Below are 18,541 nucleotides of genomic sequence, written 5' to 3'. Positions count from 1 at the left end.
TGCAGTGGGCCTCTTTGGGTTTATCCTGTTTGGGACCCTCTATGCTTCCTGAACTTGCATGATGTTTTCCTTCACCAAGTTAGGGAAGCTTTCTCTCATCATTTTTTCAAACAGGTTTTCTATCCCTTGCTTCTTTTCTTCTCTGTTTGGTATTCCTATGGTGCAAATGTTGTTACTTTTCATGTTGTCTTGCAGTTCCCTTAAACTTTCCTCATTTTTTTTTTGAGTCTTTTTTTTCCATTTTGTTGATCGTACTGGGTATTTCGTTCTACCTTGTCTTCCAGCTTGCTGATTTGGATTCATCTAGGCTGCTTTTAATTTATTCTAATGTATTTTTCATTCCAGATATTGTATTCTTCATTTCTTCCTGGTTCTTATTCATAGTTTCTATGTCCTTCTTCATGCTGGTGTAGTTTGTGCTAAGTTCCTTGTAGCCTCCATAAAGTTCCTTATAGTTCTCACTGAGTTCCTTGAGCATCCTTTTAACCATTAGTTTGAATTCTGTCTATCTGATAGATTGGTTACATCATTTTCATTTTGCTCTTTTTCTGGGGATTCCTCCTTTCTTTTCGATCAGGGGTTCTTTGTCTCCCCATTATAGGTGACTCTTTTTGTTTTTTTCTGTGTCTCAGGGTGATCTGCTTTGCCTGCCTGTTCTTCATGGGGTGGACTTCTGTGGTAGGAGTTCTGTGGGAGTCAGTGGTGCAGTCTCTTTGATCTCCAGTGTGGACTCTGTAGGGTTGCCCTTTACTTAGTTTATTGAGCTCTCTTGTTGTACTTGGATTTTGATTGTTGATGGCTCACACATTGTTGGATTTTCCCCTCTGGCTGGCTAATTGGGAGTCACAATCCCTGCCACATCTTGTATGTACCCATTGTGAAGCATCTTCTGTATTTCTTCACTTCCAAACTTCACATCAGCTAAGATTCCATTGAATGATCAGCTTAGTTTTCAGAAGATCAGCCAAGTGTCTGAGTTGGGGAGAGGAGCAAGTGGACTCAGCTTCTACCTCCTTGGTTACCATCTTCTCTCTAGATGCTAGATTTGTCAGTTACTCAATATTATTTATTGTTCTTTTCCATCATTGGTTTTCTGGGCAAAGCGGCTGCTCCCAGTGTTGGCTGGCTGGGCAAAATGTTCCTTTTTATCTGTGTCTTTAAAAAATTTCTTCATCAGTGTTTTATAAGTTTCTGTATGCAAGTCTTCCACTTCATTAGTTAAGTTTATTTCTAAGTATTTTATTTTTTGTGTGTTGATATTGTGAATGGTTTTTTTTTAATTTCCTTTTCAGATACTTTTTTGTGTATAAAAGTGTTACTGAATTTTGTACATCGCAAGTTTAGTGAATTTTAAAAATCAGTTCTAATAGTTTTTTGTTTAGTTTTTAGGGTTTTCTATGTATCTGATTATGTCATCTGCAAATGGAGATAATTTTACTTCTTTCTTTTCAATTTGGATGCCTTTTATTTCTTTTTCCTGTCTAATGCTCAGGCTCTGACTTCTAGTAAGTACTATGTTGAAAGGAAATGGGAAGAGTGGGCATCCTTGCCTTGTATTGAATCTTAGGCGGTGAGCTTTCTGTTTTTCCTCATTAATTATGATGTTAGCTGTGGGTTTGTCATATATGGCTTTTATTGTATTGAAGTAAATTCCTTATATACCTATTTTGTTGACAGTTTTAATTATGAATGGGTGTTGGACTTTGTTAAATTATTTTCCTGCATCTATTAAGATAATAATGTGGCTTTTTTGAATTTTGTTAATGTATTATATCACATTGATTTATTTGAGTACACTAAACTGTCCTTTCATTGCCCCAAGGATAAATTCAACTTGGTCATGGTGTATGATCCTTGTAATATACTGTTGAATTCCATTTTCTGTTATTGTATTGAGGGTTCTTTCATCTATATTCATTAGGTATATTGATCTATAGTTTTCTTGTAGTGTGCTTTGTCTGGTTTTGTTATCAAGGTCATGTTGTTCTCATAGAATGAATTTGGAAGTATTCCTTCCTCTTCTAATTTTTGAAAGGGTTTTAAAAGAATTGATATGAATTATTCTTTGAATGTCTGGTAGAATTCACCCATGAAACCTTCTGGTTCTGGTGGGCTTTTTTCTTGTGAAATTTTTGGTTACTGATTCAATCTCCTTATTTGCTGCTGGTTTGTTCAGGCTTCCTATTTCTTTTTGATTCAGTTTTGGTAGGTTGTATGTTTCTAGGAATTTATCCATTTCTTCTAAGTTATCTAGTTTATGGGCATATAATTGTTATTAATTGTCCCTTATAATATTTTTTGTATCTGAGACATCCATTGTAATGTCTCTTCTCTCATTTATGATTTTACTAATTTGAATCTCCTGTTACATTTATTCTTGTTTCCTTCATCAATTCAATAAATAATTATCTTTTAATTTTTTAAATTTAAGTATAGTTGGTATACAACATTATATTGGTGATATTAGTTTCAGGTGTGCAATCTAGTGATTTGACATTTTATACTTTACAATGTGATCACCCCACTTTTTCTGTAATCACCTGTCACTGTGCAAACAATTCACAATATTATGGGCTATATTCTCCTTTCCCCTTTTTAATCTTATTTTTCAATTAGAGTTGACATTCAATATTATATTAGTTTCAAGTGTACAACATAGTGATTAGACATTTATATAATTTATGAATAGTCCCCAAATTTATTACCCACTTGCTTCCAGGTATTTTATTACAATATTATTGACAATATTCCCTATGTTCTACTTTATATCATTGTGACTATTTTGTAACTGACAATTTGTACTTCTTTCATCCCTTCACTTTTTGCACCCAGTCCACTCCCCTCTGCCTTTGGTCTCTGTTTTCTATGAGTCTGTTTTTGTTTTGTTTGTTCATTTGTTTTTAGATTACACATCTAAGTGAAACCGTACAGTATTTGTCTTTTCTCTACTTGACTTATTTCAGTTTTGTGTAATACTTTCTAGATCCATCCCTGAATGGATAAAAAGATGTCATTCATACATACATACACACATACATGTATGTATGTATAGATAGATAGATATACTATAATATTATGTAGCAATAAAAAAGAATAAAATATTTTCATTTGTGACAACATGAATAAATAATTTGAACACCCTCTTTATATGCCACACAAGTAGGTTAACCCAGTAGCCTCCTATTCATTGTAATACATCTCACATACCATGGCTAGATCATTCTAATATACAACTTTTACTAAGTCACTCTTGAGTTCAAAAATTGTCAGTGTTACCCACAACGTCCCTCATTGCCTTCAGGCAGTGGTGTACCGAGAGGGAGGAGGCTATGGGAGCTATTTATCATGGCAGGAAAGAGGGTTTTATTACTGACACTGTTTATAATTGGAACATGATAAAAAGAGCAAGCTAACTTTTACTCTATTTTATGATTGTTTTAAAATTATATTCAGTGCATCCTCCTTTTGTTTATATCTGAGGCAGACTACTCTCACTGCCCTCCCTGTTGTATATATCCAACTACTTTTCATACAAAAATCCAAATTTTTTAGTCTTGCCTTTATAATAGGAGTCATCTCACATCACTTCTTTAAAGATACCCCATGCTTCAGAGTATGCATTTTTCACTCTAGTGCCTTACCAGCCTGTGCCCCTAATTGACTGGGTTGCTTTTTGCCTTCTGTTCCACCTTAACCTACCCATGCCTCCAGTTTAGTGCTTTCATACTAGCTCACAGATTATCTAGCCTTAAAACTTATATCATATTTATATGTACAGTTTATATTACGAATTAATTTCCTGTGTATGTTTTGTTCTTCAATTTAGATACTATGTTGAGGGAGTCATGCATTGTGTCTGATGAGGTGCAATGGCACAAACAGGAGCTTGTTCAATGATAATGAGATGTAACTGTTTTGAAATAGAAAAACTAATCTCCTTTGCTCAATTCCTGAACAGTAATTGTGAATTCTAGCAATGAGCTTATATCACCACAGGGTGTCACTGCTTTGCAAGTCAAATTTTCTTCTTTTGGGTGTAGAGAATATAGGAATACTCAGGAGAAGTTTTTGAGAGATTGTAACAAAATTTATAACACTGAAGCAGTTGGGAGGTGTGGAGATAGGATGGCATTATATAGACCAAAAAGTTAAATTCTCCTTTACACACTCTCAACATCACCTGCAGTCTCACTCTTCTTCCCACTGTTAATAATTTGCTGTGTAGTCTTCCAGACCATTTTTCCTTTGTCGTGTGTGTGTGTGTGTGAGAGAGAGAGAGAGACAGAGAGAGAGATCTAGACAGAAGTTTAGAAAGTGTAAATGGGAGAACCAAGATGGCGGCGTAGGTAGACACACTGAGACTCCTCGCACAACCACAACTGACAGAAAATCGAACGGCAAGGAAGTCTGACACCAAGTTGATAAAAAAGAAACATTCATCCAGACCGGTAGGAGGGGCAGAGACAGGCACCGGGGCGGAGAGGACTCGCGTGGCTGTGGCGGGACCCAGACTGGTGGAGTGTGGGACGAAATGGGCAGGCAGTCTGACCACTAGCAGACCCTGGGGCCCCACATTCGCGCACAGATAAACCGGGAGGAACGGAGGGGAGCAAAGCAGACCGAGTAACCCAGGGCTCCAGCGTGGCGAAATAAAGCCTCAAACCTCTGATTGAAAGAGCCCGTGGGGGTTGGGGCAGCAGCAGGAGAGACTCCCAGCCTCACAGGAGAGGTCATTGGAGAGACCCACAGGGGCCTAGAGTGTGCACAAGCCCACCCACTCGGGAAGCAGCACCAGAGGGGCCCAATTTGATTGTGGGTAGCAGATGGAGTGACTGCAATCCGGTGGAGAGTGGAGCAAGCGCCACTGCTCCCTCTCAGCCCCTCCCCCACATACAGCGACACAGTGCAGCGACCAGCGTTACCCCGCCCCGCCCCGGGGAACACCTAAAGCTCTGCCCCTTTAAGTAACAGACGTGCCAAGACAAAAAAAAAAAAATGGCCCAAATGAAAGAACAGATCAAAGCTCCAGAAAAAATACAACTAAGCAACGAAGAGATAGCCAACCTATCGGATGCACAGTTCAAAGCACTGGTTATCAATATGCTCACAGACTTGGTTGAATCTGTTCGAAAAACATGAAAAAATGAAGGCTATGCTAAGAGAAACAAAGGAAAATGTACAGGGAACCAATAATGATGCACAGGAAACTGGGACTCAAATCAATGGTGTGGACCAGAAGGAAGAAAGAAACATCCAACCAGAAAAGAATGAAGAAACAAGAATTCGGAAAAATGAGGAGAGGCTTAGGAACCTCCAGGACATCTTGAAATGTTCCAACATCCGAATTATAGGGGTGCCAGAAGGAGAAGAGGAAGAACAAAAACTTGAAAACTTATTTGAACAAATAATGAAGGAGAACTTCCCCAGTCTGGCAAAGGAAATAGACTTCCAGGAAGTCCAGGAAGCTCAGAGACTCCCAAAGAAGCTGGACCCAAGGAGGAACACACCAAGGCACATCATAATTACATTCCCCAAGATGAAACAGAAGGAGAGAATCTTAGAAGCAGCAAGAGAAAAGGACACAGTTACCTACAAAGGTCTTCCCATAAGACTGTCAGCTGATTTCTCCAAAGAGACCTTACAGGCAAGAAGGGACTGGCAAGAAGTATTCCAAGTCATGAAAGGCAAGGACCTCCATCCAAGATTACTGTATCCAGCAAAGCTATCATTTAGAGTGGAAGGGAAGATAAAGTGCTTCTCAGATAAGGTCAAGTTAAAGGAGTTCATCATCACCAAGCCATTATTATGTGAAATGTTAAAGGGACTTATCTAAGAAAAAGAAGATAAAAAAATATGAACAGTAAAAATGACAGCAAACTCACAGTTATTAACAACCGCACTTAAAACAAAAACAGAAGCAAACTAAGCAAACAACTAGAACAGCAACAGAACCACAGAAATGGAGATCACATGGAGGGTTATCAATAGGGGATTGGGAGGGGGAGAGAGGGGGAAAAGGAACAGAGAATAAATAGCATAAATGATAGGTGGAAAATAGACAGGGGGAGGGTAAGAATAGTGTAGGAATTGTAGAAGCCAAAGAACTTAATAGTATGACCCATGGACATGAAGTATAGGGGGCGAATATGGGAGGGAGGGGGTGGGCAGGATGGAGTCAAGTGAAGGGGGGGAAATGGCATAACTGTAATGGCACAATCAATAAATATTTCAAAAAAAAAAGTGTAAATGAAATCCCACTGTGTTGGTGTGTGCGTTTGTAGACCTTCAGTAGTATTCTCTTTATATTTGGTAAAATTTTATTGGTCATCATTTGCTCTTAATATATCCAACTCTATTTCATTCTTTTTAGCAGCTACAGCAGCAATTTCTGAATATTGAAGTGGTCAGTAATTGTCATCTTTAGTCCTCAAAATGGTTGCCTGAGGAAGGTCCAAACCTGTTTTTTTGAAAGTTGTATCATGAATTAATAAACACGAGAGATTGGTAGGTGGTGGGCAATAAGTTAAAAGGCAGTATGTGCAAACCAGATTGCCACCCGAACTTAGAAAAGCATAAAATTAAATGTCTTGGAGAACTTGTAAAAAGGAAAGGGGAGAAAGAGCTGGAGGAAGAGAGACTATTAGAATACCAATGCAGCCCTGGCTAGTGTGGCTCAGTGGATTGGGTGCCAGCCTGCGAACCAAAGGGTCATTGGATCGATTCCCAGTCAGGGCACGTGCCTGAGTTGTGGGCCATGTTCCCGGTGGGAGGTGCATAAGAGGCAACCACACATTGATGTTTCTCTCCTTCTCTTTCTCCCTCCCTTCCTCTTTCTCAAAAAATACATAAAATCTTTTAAAGTAAGAATACCACTGTATTTTGTCTGCATTATTGTTTATGATTACAAAATAATACATGCTCATTGTAAAAGATGGGAAATAGAGAAACACATTAAGAAGAAATCAAAGAGATGGTTACTAGACTTAATGTGGTGATCACATTTACGGTATATAAATATTGAATCACTATGTTGTACACCTGAAACTAATATAATATTGTGTGCCAACTATACTTAAAGAAAACAAACATTACCCTTATCCTATGACCTAGACTTCACCATAATTGATATTCATTTCTGCTTATATAGCTTCTTATCTTTTATTTTAAAATTTTGATGGGATTGTAAACTAGTTTAACTATTATGGAAAAGGTATGGAATTTCTTCAAAAAATTAAAAAGAGAATTACCGTATGTCCCAACAATCCCAGTGCTGGGCATTTTTCCAAAGAAACTGAAAACACTAATTCTAAAAAGGATGCACCTGTGTGTTCATTGCAACATTATTTACAATAGCCAAGGTACAATATCATGATTTTTAAAACATTCAAATGATATAGAAAAGTAAAAAGAGGAAGTCCTCTTTCCACAGTTTTCATCCTCACTTTCCAGGTATTCATTCACTGTTAATATTTTCTCTTACAATTTACATTTAAAAGTATTGATATCACCTTTATTCTGAGTATTAAGTATGTGGTGTGTGACTTAGTGGGATCATCTTGTGTTAATATATTTTATATTATATTCCTTTTTTCTTTTAGCTTTTTATCCAGAGCATACATATCCCATATATAACCCAGATGCAATCTGGGAATACTGAGCATGGACTATTTTAAAAAGTTTGACTCGATGCTTCTCCTCACCCCATTCCATGCCTTTTAATTTTTGCCCTTTTTCTAGAAAGCTGAGGGCTCATTGTATTGAATCACATGTTCTTTCTGTGTGTATGGCTCCCTTTTAGACTAGTTGTTGGGAGGCATTTAGAGGAGAAAATACTGTTGCTACAGTGTGGTACAGTATCAAGTGTCAAAGACCTTGATTTAGATCCCAGGTTTATCATTTACTAACTGTGTTCAGAAAAGAAAATGTGTCAGACAACCCTGTGAGATATTTTATCTGCCTTTAGAGATGATTAAACAGAGACCCAGCCAGGGAGAAGTTACTTATTTAAGGTCACACTGGTAGTGTGTAGTAGAGCCAGTATTCAAGCAAAGCCTTGTTTGAGTTAGTGCCTATGTGTTTTGCACTCTATCAGTTCAGCTTCTGTTTAGCAATTCTGTGAAGGTGAAGGAGAGCATGTCTTCAAAGTGATTGTCTCACCATTTGACCAAAGCCTTGATAAAAAGTTATATGCTCTGTTATCTTTTCAGTATCCAAACATCTCTTCTCTGACTCCCCTTGTTTTTTTTTTTTGTTTTTTTTTTTTCATATTCTCTTTTTAGGAGAGAAGCCTTATAAATGCACCTGGGATGGCTGCTCCTGGAAATTTGCTCGCTCAGATGAGCTTACCCGCCATTTCCGCAAGCACACAGGCATCAAGCCCTTCCGGTGCACAGACTGCAACCGTAGCTTCTCTCGCTCTGACCACCTGTCCCTGCACCGCCGGCGCCACGACACCATGTGAGCTCTACAGTCCACACTTAGAAGAGCTGTGCTGAACTCATTCCTGTGTGTGTACTGAGGTCATGACCATCTTTTCCGCTTTGACTTCAGCATGCCTCTGGGATGGGGTTGGAGCAGCTCACTGAGCCAGGTTGATGAGACTGCTTTTCCATGGGGGCTCCTCATATTCCATCTTCACCTCTCCACCATCCACTCCCCAGTTTTATCAACCACCACATAGGTTGAATAAAAGTGTGGCACACATGGTCGGAGATGGGACATTTTTCCTACAATAACAAAACGGGAATCCAACTCAAGGCTGTGAAAAAACATATGCTGCTTTTTTTTCCTCTTCTTTTTCTGAGAATTCTTATCCATAGTATTTTTTTTTTGAATCAGTACTTAAAAGTGGTTGGTAACTTTTAAAATAACTTTTTTTCAAGTTCCTAGACAGAAGAGGGTGTAACAGTGTACTTCATTGGTAGAATGGATTTGGTTCCTGAGCATAGGACACATTCTCAGTGAATAAACTGAGTCCCATACAAAACTGAAAGGTTTTGTAAATCCAATCCTGTTTGTTCTTACAGTTTGGTTTTCAGACAGTGCAGGTGCTTTTGCTTCCTAAGTCCATCAAAGGAAATGAAGGGATCTTCTTGTCCGTCTCCTTCTCCTTCTTCCTTCTCTTTCTCCTTTAAGATTAAAGATTTTACAGCACAATCACATTGTTAGGTTAAATATTTGTTAGGACAAATATTCAAAGCACACATTAACATGCCAGTAGGGTGAAAGGTGTTTCAGGAGAGTATGTTGGATCATGATAGAAAGAAGCAGAACTAGGATAATCCTGAAAACAAATAGAGGAGGGCTTTTATTTGGATAAGATACTAAAAGTGCTGTGAACACAAACCTCATTCGAAGGGCAGCCTGTTGAGACAGTGTCTTGAGGGGCTGTAATGTACTGTTTATTCTTTTGTTTACATAAAGCAACTATTATGAGTATAACGCATGATGAGAAATCATACACTGGGGCCATGTTATAGAAAGGTAAGGGATTGTAGAAAAATATTTGTTCATTCCATGGCATTATTAGCATGCATTCCTGTGTTTCAATTGGAATATAAGAGGCTTTTACTGAAAACTGAAATACAAAAAGTAACTCGATGTTCTGCAACTGCTATGAACACCTAAGCCATTTCTTTTAGCCATACAACATGTTGCATAATATACACATTTGGTTACCAAATCTTACTATTTCATAATAGTCTCTGAGACATAAAACCTTGTGTTCTAGGCTCTAGACTTCAGATCTACCTCCACATGGTATATTTCCTCTCTCTGGGGAGAATGGGAGTTTGCATCACCTAACTTTGGACTTAGCCTCTCCCCTAAAGGTTGTCTTCATATGGACCCCCTTTTCCTTGGCAAATATTCAACCAGTCCCTGATTAAATACTTTAGGTTACTACCTCCCAAGGTTTATCCATTCTGAATAAATAATAGAATTCTAGCACCAATAAGGGATACTATTAACCATCTAGTCTTACCCATCATACATATTTTACAGATGAGACAAATACGGGTCAGATTCTTTCTCCAGATTTTTCCTTGAAGCCTTATAAACCTGTACACCCATTCTTCCAGGGATCACATTATTAAACCAAATTAGAGAAAACTTTACATGATTGGTTGCAGTATTTATCCAATTTTATGTTATGCTTCAGAAAACTTTAGACCACTTACAAAATAATTGACAGTTGATTAAATAGTAAAGTGTGCCTGTGGTCATCAACATACAACATTAGGCACACAGTTTTTCTCTTCTGACACTTTCTACATATCTAAGAATTGATTTACCTCACTTAAACATACCATGTCCAGCTCATAAACCTTTATAAATTTAAGGCCTGCCTGTATTTTTCAAAGTGACATGTGGATTTTTATTATTCTCATTGTTATTTTGATACAGACTTTCCTTTGACTTTTGGTGTGTAAGTTCACACTGTAGAATGAAAGGGAACTTTTATGTAGCTCTAAGACAGATTGTTAAAGCTAAATTACCATCATACATATTGTCTTAATTGAGTAGTTGATGATTGAGTAGTTGATATGGTATTTCACAGTAGAGTCCAAAGACTTACCCATTTTCTCCAGAGTTTGGATCCTGAGACAACCTTTTCCAGAGTTCATAACTGTCTTGTGTCCCCCAGACATCAGGATCTTTTGCATTAGAGTATATAATTTATTAATACATAAAGGATATTAAGCATACTATTATACTAACTAGAATGATCAAATTAAACTTCTAAATATTGACATCCCTGACTCCTCTAAGCTTTTATTCAATTTTTTTTTCTGCTAAGTAAGGAGGGACTTTTTTACTGCTTTATTAATTCTCTATAGTCAGGCAACAATTTTAATCCTATTCTCATCGCCCTCTCCCCTCCAAGTAATGACAAAATGATTCCAATCATTACATATTCTTTAAGTAATGTGTTAAAATTTATTAAGAGTATTTCATACCATACAGTGATTCAAATACAGTACAATACAGTACTGCACCAAAAGCATATAGAATTTTGTTGTGACGGTAAGATGAAAAGAAACTATATCTCTTAAGCGGCACTTAGGGTTCATTGAACATGCTGTGCTCACATCAGCAAAGCACCATGGTGTGGATAGTTGCCTAGGGTATGAAAAATGGCCTTGTTTGATGTGGTTGGATAATATCCTGGGATTTGTTGCAGTGGAGTTCCTCCATCTGTAGATGCTTGTCAGTTGAACATAACTATTGCTAATTATGATTGGAAAATTCAGGAAAAGCTGAAGAATGTGAATTGGCTGGGTAGATTGGGGGAATGAATTGTGGGTAAGATAGAAAGGTTTGTGACGGTAACTTCTTTTTAAATAAATAAAATGTTTATTTTGGAACAGTTGTAGATATATAGAAAAATTGTGAGGATTCTACAGAGAGTTTCCCTATACCCTACATCCAGGATTTTTCTATTCACATCTTTCATTAATATGATGCATTTGCTATAATTAATGAAGTGATATTGATACAGTATTAACTCAAGTCCAAATATTCAAATTTCCTTAATTTTAACCTAGTATCTTTTTGGGGGAGGTTCTAGTATCCCATTCAAGATACTATATCACATTTAGTGGACCTATCTCCTTATGCTTCTTTTAATTGTCATGGTTTCTCAGATTTTCCTTTTTTCCTATGACTTTTACAGTTTCAAGGAGTATGTCCCTCAACTGAGATTTGTCTGATTACTTTTCTGATGATTAAACTGAGGTTATGGGGTTTTGGGAGGAAGAGCATAGAGGTAAACTGCTATTTTTATCACATCATATTAACATGACTTATACCCTTGGTGTTAACCTTGATCACCTAGCTGAGATAGTGTTTTGTCAGCTTTCTCCTCTGTACTCTCTACCCCAAATCCCATACTGGACTCTTTGGAAAGAAGCCACTATGTGCAGCCCACACTAAAGGAGTGCTGAGTTGTGCACCATATCCTTGAGTATGTCTACAAAAACATATTTGGAATTCTGCATGGGAGATTTGACTCCTCTCCCTCATTTATTTATTTATGCAATCATTTACTTGTGTCAGTATGGACTCACATTTACTTTGTACTTTGTTTTATAATCCAATAAAATTTTACGTTGTATGCTCAAATTGTTCCAGCATTGGCCATTGGGTGCTTTTTTGGGTTGACTCCTAAGTCTTTTTGACAGACCCTCATCATTTTTTTTAGCTTATACTTATTTTCTGGCACTACTAGATGCTCCAGGCTCATCTTGTATATATTTTTGACCCACTCCAATGCTCAGCCATTTCTTTAAAGAGTCCTGGTTCCTTTTAATGGAAGATTGTATTAGAAACCAAGATCTGGGAATTAGTTATGCTTGTTGCTCCTGTTGCTTCTAGGCCACCTAAGCTAACAGAGCAACAAAGTATATGCGTATATACTAACTCATGTATAGATACACATATCTACAAATATTTCTAGATGTAATCTTCCATATCTTTATTAAGAGAAATGTGAGTTCATAGTGATGTCTCCAATGCCAGTCCATTACCAAATGGATCATTCTAGCCTTTTCCCTTTGCTTGTGTGTAATCTTCCACTCAAACAGTGAGAAACTTGGCACCCACATTCTGACATCTATTTCCTTAATTGTGTAATTCTAGTATAAATGTATAGCACTATTTGAATTTTTAATCTGTACACTGTGGGTACAACTAGAACACAGTGCTTATGTGTATGGTAGTAACATTTAAAAACTCCCAACACCTCTTTGAAACAAAGTGATTTGGAAAATTTAGGAATTAGGGAATTCTTTGTCCCAGAAACTTGTGGGTCTATCCTGCCTGCAAAAAGTTTCCACAAGAAACAAACCATTGGGAATTGACCTAACCTTGAATAAGCCTAGGGAAATTAGTGATCCCCCATAGTGTGCTAATACCTACATAGAGAGATGGACACAGAAGAAAGTAGGTGTGTCCAGTTTAAAGAAAAATGTAGCATTATCCTTTCTCACTGGCAAATACGGCTCTCTGACAATAAGGGTGCTACCCTAAGTTACCTCTTCCATATTTTTCCATCTTTCATATGGTTGACCTTAGGCAAGTCACATCACCTCTCTGTGCCTCAGTTAACCCATCTGTAAAAGAGGGATCTAAATATCTACCTCACAGGAAGGTTGTGAGGATTCTTATTAATGGATGTTGGCAAAAATGATGGGAGATCCTTAAATGAATAAAAAGTATTATGATAATCACTATGATGATAATTATAGTACCCTATATTTACCCTAGGAAAAAAGAGAGGATTAGGCTTTCTGGGTGATATAGAGCTAAATTTGAGTCAGTAATAAGGGTAATTAAAGAGTGGTCACTGGAAGCAATATTATTTCCTCTCCTACTTTCACTTTTCTTACATTCTCCTTTTTACTAACTATAGGATTTTCATCTGTTTCCCTTACTTGAAGCATATTAAGGCCTAGAGAGATAAGTAGGCAAAATCCATTGCTTCAAAAGCTGTATTCTTCTCATTTCCTCACTCTGCCTGGACCACATTACATGTCACCCTGTCAGAAGCACAAAGGCAATTTCCCAGAGCCCTTCAGATTTTGGCCACTTCAACTTCACCAGTTACATTTTCTCTTCCCTCACTTACTGTACTCTGAGCAGTATAGGTAGGAGGGAAGTACGGTGGGGTGGTTGGGGTGGGAGTGGGAGGGAAGAGGGTGCGATTTATACCAGTGGCAGGATATTTCTTTGATTCTCAAACTCTGGTTTCACCTTCCATTTCCTGTTCGGGTGGTGAGTCTAGGGCAGGGGGAGAGATATTATTTTGTTAAGTGTTACAAAACTCTCCTTCGCTCCCAGTAGATGTTTCCCAGGGTCAGTAATTGTGTTGGACATTACTTTTTAACTATGTTGTATGCAGTGCTGTTTTCATTGTATTTATGAATAAAAAGAGAAAAAAGAATCCCTAGTATTGTCCATTCCTGTTTTTGGGCAGGAGGTCACATTAGGAGAACAGTCCCAGAAACTTTCTTTTTTTGTGTTAGGGTAAGGAGCCCACAGTGAAGGGATTGATTGAATTGTTGTTATTGTTAGTTTGTTTAAAGAAATTACAGAACAGTATATAAGCTTTAGTCTCTATAACTCTTATGTTTGTGCCTCGTTATTTCAGTGCTTTAGAGCAGCACCCCATTTTTCCTCTATTTTTATACTAGTTCTTGCTCCAGAGATATGGCTTTGAAACTAGGATCATGAACAATCTCTTATATACAAGCCTGTTGTACACCTGGCAATACTCAAGAATTTGCTCAGTTAGCATGGCCACTGTAGAGGTTACTCTGTTCTAACCTAATGAGACTCTCCCTCTGTGGCATCCAGGCAGGGTGTGTGCTTGGGTATTAAGCAATCTTGTTATGTTTGATTATTGTACTTTTTTATTAATAAAATATTTTAAACTTCAGATATCATGAATATTATTTTGACTTTGTCTCTATTTTATGTTTCCTCTACCTGGCATGGCATGAGCAGAGAGCTTTTCCCCACTTAGCTGAGTAAAGTTGTGATGAAATTATTGTGTATTAGCATGGGGCAAGAAAGGAAGCTAGTTTGTCTTAAACACAATAATCTCTCTTTTTAAGCAAGAGACCCTCCTCATTCTTGTAATCTAGTCAGAAATGTCCCTGAATGGGGCTTCATGAAGACTGTCTGCTCTTTTTGTATATTTCCTACAAGGACACCCACAAGAGTTTGTGGGATACTGATTTAGGTGGCTAGCTTTTCTTGCCCATCCCTATTCTACCCACCATTTTGTTTGTTTTTTTCTAAGAAGTAATGTGGAAGAGGAGGGTATAGGGAGGGCTTTAAACTCCAAAGCTACTTCAGTATAAATACCAACCTCTGCTGACGATGTGGGAAGTGGTCTTGTTCAAAGATTCTGCTTTGGGAAGCTTGGTCTTTCAGAGAAGACATGTGGGGAAAGTAGAAAGGAGGAAATCCTGTGAGAAAGATTGTGAACAAGATCTAGAAAAATACATTGAATGGTTACTGGTCCTGGGGCTGCCAGAAAGATATTTTTAATTACAAATAATATAAAACAAGAATTCTCAGAGTTTATAGGTTTCTCAGTAATATTTAATTACTCATTTACTTATTTTAAGAATCATTGTCATGCCTTTGGGATAAAAGCATCATTGACTTGATGCTACAAATATTGAATGAAAAGCTACCAATAATCCAGATTCTTTGCTAGTTGCTATAGAAATGAATAAAATACAGCTACTCTCAATAAATTTACTTCTTGGAGGTCCAGGTTGGTGGAGGAGTAGGTGGAAGCTGCACAAACCTCCTCCCAGGACCAAACTGGAATTACAACTAAATTATAGAGAAATAATCTTGAATAACCAACTGAACAATAGATGGAAAGAAGCCTTATAACTAAGGACAGACAGAAGAAACAACTTCACCACAATGTGACTGATAGGGAGTACAGAGGAGGTGTGAGAGGGCTGCCTGGGCTCCCATGGGTGGCAGCTGAAGTTCTGTATTGATATTTCAGTGGTCATGGGGGTTCCCCCTGAGACATATGTGGCTTAATCCCCTAGCTGGGCTCCCCAGCCTATACCACCAGAGCCAGGAAAGGAACCCAGATAGCATCCAGCAGTGAAAAGCAGCAGGTTCCTGTCTGCCAGGGAGAGATGGCTACAGATGCAGAGAACCTCTTAAAGGGTCAACACACAGAAAATTTCATTTGCAGCCACTTACCCTGGGCTTTGGCAGAGGAAGGGCAGAGTGCACTAGAAATGTGTGAAAGGAGTCTGGGTCTCACGGCTCTGGGCAGAGAAATGAAGGAACAGCTACCAAGATGCCTGTGCTGAGTCATTCTCCATACTGTAGAAGTCATCTTACTCAGGCAGAGCACTCTTTTCCAAGTGGCATCAGACTGAAGGGAAACAATAGCCCCACCCACAGGAATTACTCTACCCACCCTGTGGAGTTTAAGCTGGGCTGCTGAGGATTATAGGTAGAGGTTATCTCAGTGATTAAGTGTAACAACAAAGACAGATCTCTGGGAGCTCTGAGACTTTAGCAGACACTCCCTGAGGCTGGGTGCTGGTAGAAAATGGCCTTGGTGAACAGCCTTGTTCTTTCTGCACCCAGACAGGCCCAGCAGAGGGAATCACAGGCTGGAAATCAGAGATAGCTCCAAACATGTTTCTCAAGGACAGTCACAGGCAGCATCTGACATAGCTCTGCACCAGTCTTTGCATATCTACCTAATACATAGGAACAAACACAAAGAAGCAGCCAAAATGGGAAGACAATGAAACAGGCCTCAAATAAAATAAAAAGAGAATCTTCAGGAAGAACTAAATGAAATGGAAACAAGCGATTTATCAGATGTAGTTTAGAGTAATGATTATAAGGATGTTCAACAGCATTAAAAAAGACATAGAAAACATAAAAAGGGCCAGTCAGAAATAAAGGATGCAATATCTGAAATAAATATTACACTGGAATGAATAAAAGTAGATTAGATGAAGCAGAACACTGAATCAGCATTTTGGAAAACAAGGTAGAAAAAACACCCAAGGATAGCTGCAAAAGAAAAAGAATTAAAAAGATGAAGAGAACTTAAGACACCTTTGGGACAACACAAAGCTAATATTTAAGGACATAAGAATAGAGATCAATAGAAATACAGTCATAGTTGGGGATTTTAACACCCCATTAACTTCATTGGATAGATCATCGAGACTGAAAATCTACAAGGAGACAATGGCCTTAATTGACACACTAGATCAAATGGATTTAATTGATATTTTCAGATCATTTCACCCTAAAACAGCAGACTATACATCTCAAGTGCACAAGGAATGTTTTCTAGGATAGAGCACATGTTAGGACACAAAACAAGTCTCAACAAATTTAATGAGATTAAAGTCATATCAAGCATTTTTTCTGACCACAATGGTATGAAACTAGAAATCAATCACAAGAAGAGTTTGGAAACATACACAAGGATATGGAAGCTAAATGACATGTTATTAAACAATGAATGGGTCAACAATGAGATCAAGGAAGAGATAAAGATACCTTGAAACAAATGAAAATGAGAACACAACAATCCAAAATCTGTGGGACACAGGGAAAGCAACCCTAGAGGGAAATTCATAGCACTACAGGCCTATCCCAAAAAATAAGAAAAAACTCAAACAATTTAACTTTACACTAAAAGGAACTTGAAAAAGAACAAAAACAAAGCTTAGTGAGTAAAAGGAAGGAAAAAATAAAGATCAGAGCAGAAATAAATGAAATGTAGTCTAAAAAAAGATTCAAAATATCAATAAATCCAAAGCTGGTTCTTTGAAAAGATAAACAAGATTAACAAACATTTAACCAGACTAATGCAGAAAAAAAGAGAGAGGACCCAAATAAAATCAGAAATGAAAGTGGAGAAAAAACAACTAACACCAAAGAAATAAAAAAGGATTGTAAAAAAAATATTATGAAAAACAATATGCCAACAAATTGAACAACCTGGATGATATGGATAAATTCCTAAAAATGTACAATCTTCTAAAACTAAAACAGAAAAAATCAGAGAATCTGAACAGACAGATTATACCTAGTGAAATTGAAGCAGTAATCAAAAAACTCCAAACAAAAGTCCGGAACCAGATGGTTTCACAGGTGAATTTTACCAAACATTCCAGGAAGAACTAACACCTCTGCTTCTCAAACTATTCATAAAATTCAAGAGGAGAGAAAGTTCCCAAGTTCATTTTAAAAGGGGAACATTATCTTAATTCCAAAACCAGATAAATACACTACAAAGAAAGAAAATTACAGTCCAATATCCCTGATGAAGATAGATGCTAAAATCTTCAATAAAATATTATCAAACCAAATACAACAATACATCACGAAGATCATACACCATGATCAAGTGGGATTTATTCAAGGTGTGCAAGGTTGGCACAACGCTGACAAATCAATAAATGTGATTCACCACATAAACAAAATAAGGGATAAAAACCACATGATCATATCAATAGATGCAGACAAAGCATTTGGTAAATTCCAGCACCCATTTATGATAAAACCTGTCAGCAAAGTGGGGACAAAGGGAATGTGTCTAAACATAATAAAGGTCACATATGACAAACCCACTGCCAACATCATACTCAATGGGCAAAAATTACAAGCGTTCCCCTTAAGACTGGGAATGACACAGGGATATCAGCTTTTACCTCTCTTACTTAACATAGTACTGGAAGTCCTAGCCACAGCAAACAGACAAGAAATAAAAGGCATCCAAATTGGAAAAGAAGAAGTAAAACTGTCTTTATTTGTAGATGATATGATACTCTATATAGAGAACCCCAAAGATTCTACCAAAAACCCCACTAGAACTGATACATGAATTCAGCAAAGAAGCAACAAGATACAAAGTTAATATCCAGAAATCAGTTTTATTTTTATATGCCAACAATGAACTAACAGAGAAGGAAATTAAGGAAACAATCCCATTTACAATTGCTTCAAAAAGGATAAAATACTCAGG

The 18,541-nt window shown here is 37.5% G+C and overlaps 1 protein-coding gene across 2 annotated transcripts in view; it reads left to right on the top strand.

Annotated features, from left to right (window-relative positions):
• The window catches only part of KLF8 (KLF transcription factor 8), a 122,822-nt gene extending 108,385 nt beyond the window's left edge, over positions 1 to 14,437 (top strand). For both annotated transcript variants that reach the window (XM_024564373.4, XM_024564372.3), the window contains exon 6: positions 8,280 to 14,437. In XM_024564373.4, the coding sequence (XP_024420141.2) occupies positions 8,280 to 8,461 (182 nt within the window). In that variant the 3' untranslated portion in view covers positions 8,462 to 14,437. The remainder of the gene's footprint in view (positions 1 to 8,279) is intronic.
• The last annotated feature ends 4,104 nt before the right edge of the window (positions 14,438 to 18,541 follow it).

Source organism: Desmodus rotundus, chromosome X, assembly GCF_022682495.2.
Source record: "Desmodus rotundus isolate HL8 chromosome X, HLdesRot8A.1, whole genome shotgun sequence".
Classification (NCBI taxonomy): Eukaryota; Metazoa; Chordata; class Mammalia; order Chiroptera; family Phyllostomidae; genus Desmodus; species Desmodus rotundus.
The sequence above is the reverse complement of the archived record's forward strand: the minus strand, read 5'-3'. Positions and strand labels throughout refer to the sequence as shown.